The sequence below is a fragment of the Cephus cinctus genome, unplaced genomic scaffold (assembly GCF_000341935.2).
Source record: "Cephus cinctus unplaced genomic scaffold, Ccin1 Ccin1_scaffold0129, whole genome shotgun sequence".
Lineage (NCBI taxonomy): Eukaryota > Metazoa > Arthropoda > Insecta > Hymenoptera > Cephidae > Cephus > Cephus cinctus.
Genome location: NW_014332862.1, coordinates 1,490,316 through 1,494,784, shown reverse-complemented (window position 1 = coordinate 1,494,784; position 4,469 = coordinate 1,490,316). Strand labels below are relative to the sequence as shown.

General features: G+C 40.7%; 1 protein-coding gene across 5 annotated transcripts in view; it reads left to right on the top strand.

Annotated features, from left to right (window-relative positions):
- Positions 1-780: 780 nt before the first annotated feature.
- The window catches only part of LOC107262988 (hemicentin-1), a 52,652-nt gene continuing 48,963 nt past the window's right edge, over positions 781-4,469 (top strand). The window contains exons 1-2 of one of the 5 annotated variants that reach the window (XM_015729762.2): positions 781-943; positions 1,062-2,630. In XM_015729762.2, the coding sequence (XP_015585248.1) occupies positions 2,540-2,630 (91 nt within the window). In that variant the 5' untranslated portion in view covers positions 781-943; positions 1,062-2,539. Of the gene's footprint in view, positions 2,631-4,469 lie in introns of all 5 variants that reach the window. The other 4 variants (XM_015729761.2, XM_025080175.1, XM_025080174.1 and 1 more) reach the window with 4 other exon arrangements.

Genomic DNA, 4,469 nt, shown 5'->3' with positions numbered 1-4,469 from the left:
GTCCAAATTTATCGTGGCCTGGGAACACGGAAGCGGAAAAGTTCACCAAGTCATGAACCCCTCCTATACCACCTAGGGTAATCTCGGGCACGCATCCTATGAGCTCGGTGCTACGATCGATATCCATATCGTACAAGTTTCTAAGGGTCAAATCTAGAATTATTTTCTTTGATAATTTATATGTACAATGTAACAGTTAAAAATATATTTTTTTGTCACAAATTCTTACAATATCCTCACATCGGATCGAATGAAATATTTTATGTTCTTAAAGTCCTGTATCGTAGTTATTTTAGAATTATTTATATTTTACTTTACAGTTCTTGACAACTTTGACAACATCCCTATACCCAGAGATCAGCTAGTATCAAATTCGAAAGGTCGCTATATTCTGATGTGGTACGAGATGATCAATGATCTTCGTAAAATATAATTAAACAATTACACGTTTTGATAATCCGCGTAACCCTGATGAACCGATGTTATGATAATTTAAAAAGAAAAAAACAAAAGACGACGTGAGTCCTCGTGGCTACGATATTTCATAGAGTACCTAATCTAGTAAAATGAGGTCCTGGTATAAGCACCTTTATGAAATCCTAAAAGGGATGCCTGCATAAGGGCTGCAACGTACCGATTACGGTGACTCATTAGAGATCCTAGTAAATCATAGTGATCTCTCGGAGCGGGAACCCGAGCACTGCCGAATCCGGCCGAGCTCGTACGAACGGGCTCGCGACAGTCTCCCGTGGATTTCAATGGATTCAGTACCGAGCCGCCTCGGGTCAGGACTCGACGTGGTTCTTATGCTCCGCTTGGGTTATTATTCCTCTTCGTTCGAAAAATTCTTGTACTCCTAATCTTTTTTATGAACGAATGAGAGAAATTACGGAATAGATAATTAAGCGATGCCACAGACATACGGTCACTCGTGTTACCTGAGGTATAATCCTCGAAACAGTCTATAAAGAGGATTGTGTGTATTTTGGATTTTATAAGACACTGACTGGCTTGGGGTTATCGATTGGCACTAAACTACATCGTTACTTTTTCTTTTTTAGCTAGTGTTGAAAGGATTATTACGTGTTGCGGTGCACCAACGATTTCAGGAAGTGCCGATGGTTTTCATAGTGCTTCGTGAAACTTTGGAAAAATAATGGACTGCGATCTTTTACATGTGCTTAGAACTGTCAATAGTATTATTGAAATTGTCAGAAAAGCTACAGCTCATGGAAAGTATATCGACACGATTAATCCACTGTATTGAGAAATGCAATACAAATCGATTAGAAACACAGTGGAGCTATATGCATCTAATTAACTGATAACAAGAGAAAATAATAATTCGAAAAAAAAAATATATGAAGAATTTATACCAAAATAATACGATTATACCACGTGATTTTAATGAAGGTACGGACGCAGTGCCAAATCAGCCTGGGGATGAATTACTGAAGATACTTATCAAAGTAACGTTACAGGAATATATGACTAGTGAAAAGAATATTGTTGAAAGGAAAACGAGAAACGAAATTGATAGTTAACGTTGGAATGCCTGAAAATTAAATTTGCTAATCAAGATTAATTTTTTAAACTGATTACCAAGGGAATGTTTGATCAATACAATCGATCATCACCAAAGCATAATACATTGATAACGATCATTCCGTCAATTACTCTCTAATAAAACATACCCAGTGTATTAGGTACATAAAAATTTTAATAACTCAGTCAGTCCGATGATTCCTGGCAAATTGAATTCGATCCATATAAATTGTTCGGAAAATCAAAAAAAAAAGATTGCAGCATAGAGCATCGATGATAGCAAAACCAATCTCGCGATTGTTACGATCAATTGTCAATTATCCATACAATGTCCGATTATTTTGAAATAAATTCATCGTCGACCATACAATTCGGAAGGTCAATCAACGTTCGTTGAAACAGGAGTAATCACCATAAATCGTTGAGTCTCCCTGGGAACGAGTAATTTCAGTATCGACCGATCAGAGAAATATTACGCTATCAAATGATCAACTGATTTGCAAGATCAACCCTCTTCCACCCTACGTCTGACCCTTCGCTGACCCTAGCGACCCTCGTTGATTCATTAATCTGCGTTTTCTATCATCAAACCCGAAGAACTGCACACCAACGTATTTCGCAGTAACTATATATCTATATATAAAAAAACGAAAAATTGATGTTTTATAAAATTATCAAAAAACGAATAAACGATTCTACAAAATTAATGAATTAAATCGACATCATAAGTCGTCACCCTCTTTAGCAATTTGCCAAGGGTCTAAAGTGACGGCGTGAATGGAAATCATTGTTGACTTAAGACCGATTCAAGAACCACCCTCCTACCCCACCCGGACAATTTCTCAAGAGTTATTTTCGGCGATTCCTTCAATAGGATCGAATGTCGCGATAGTGCGATGTAGCAATTAGTGAGGGTACAGCCAGTCGTGAGCGTATCGTGAATTCGTGACTATGAACGAGCGAAGATAAGGGCGCAAAGTGTAAAGAGGGCAAAATGTGGTGGAGTGCCGCGACAATAATGTTGGTGTTGGGGGTTGCCGCTGCAGTGTACTCGCAGGAGGAGATATCTGATCTGGATAAGCCAAGTGAGTTATATTACCTTTTTCATAGGTTGCTCCTATAGACACTCATATACCTGTAATAAATGCCGTACGATCCTCTTCCAGTAATATCTATTACTTATTGATTAACATCACGCGTGTATATTAATAGATAATAAGTACGCCGAATATATACATATATATGTATACCAAGCCGTATCCCGTTGCTTGAATTCGAGATTCGAATTCTTCGCGAAATCGAAGACCTCTGGGAACTCTCGTATTTCTTAGCGTTGAGCAGAACATTAATCGAGAACCGGTATATACGTAAGCAGGTGCTCACACTAATTAAGGAGTCCACGTCAATACTTATATCGGCACTGCGTAACGTACAAATTTCATTTACGTTATCATCCTCGCGTTCTCATTATCATTATTGAAGGATTTTCCTGGCTTTTTAAAAGCCTTGCAGTTTTTACACACGGCATTCGCTACTCGGCAGTTCACTCAATTATGCGTTATCAGTGGAACGTATATAGTATATGCGTTCTCGTGATTAATTAAACTACAACTGGTATATTACGTAAAGTCGCTTCATTGGAATTTTTACACGCTCATCTTGTATTACTTGGGTTGTCCTTAAGAAATTTCACGATACGTCACTGTTGCTTTATATCTATATATTTTTTACCTGTACTTTCCGTTGTACCCATAGCAATTCTTATCCGATTGGCTCGTTCGTCTGTATATTTTCAGTATCGGTCGCGCAACATACGCGAACCCATAGGACGCCGTAGGTCACTATAAGGTACCATAGGGCCACTTTAGGGCAGTGCGTGGCAGTGCACGGCGCACGGCACTGCGGTAAACAACAAACAGCCCGCGGCTAATCTATCGATTTAGGTTGAGACACGAAAGGGTTCCGACACCAAGGTGGCCAACTATGGGCAACCATCTTCGTGGATGGCCGAGGATTGCCGAGGATTGCCGAGAATGGGCAAGAATGGGCCAAGCCGTTTGATTAAACCTTGCCGCTAATCCGCTGTTAAATTTATAGCCGATAAAAGGAAGGATATCATCCGCGAGCACCTACGGGAATGCTCGACGCAACGAGACGTATTTTCGATCGTAAAGATCAGAAAAATAATAAAAAAAGGTTACGTCTTGGCGAACACGCACTATTTTGCTGCTACTGTTACGCGTATATTGGCTATGGCGTATCCTTGTAATGTATTAGCGCTGCTAATGTTATAGGCACATGTGTTTTTCTCACCTGGTATTTTTTTTTATTCATAAGATTACGTGACTATGACGATGTTCGGAGGATGATACCTAATTACAATTATCAGGTAGGAGGGTTATCAGGGAGGGCGCGCGGAATCTGCGACGTGAGTGGGCACTGCGAGGGAGGAGGCAAAGGTTATGCACTAATTTCACGGGTGAACAATCCTGCCTTTAACCGGTGAAACTCGACGTTTGCCGACTCGTGATCGCTGAACGTAATATTCAAAATTAAACTCCTTTTACGTTCCTTCGACCCCTCTTCACTCTCTCTCGTAACTTTTCACCCTTCAGGTGCTTTCGCTCGGTTCCTTCCATCGGGTCCTTTCGCGCCTATTCTACTTTTCCCATTCCCGGACAGCCATACAGTCAACCGCCCACCCTTATACACCCACCAAACCAAACCTTATAACCAAACAGTAGCCTCGAATTTCGGAGGTCGAGGGTTAAATGAGATTCTTGCGAATTGCCGTATTACGAGGATGCGCGACTTTGCGTGCTTCACGCGATACACGACGTGGTAATGACGATAACAATGGCCATACGGTGGAGCTCTCCGCTGCGAAAGGATCTCAGCGAGAAGTCTTCGCGGGTGGGGGTGGG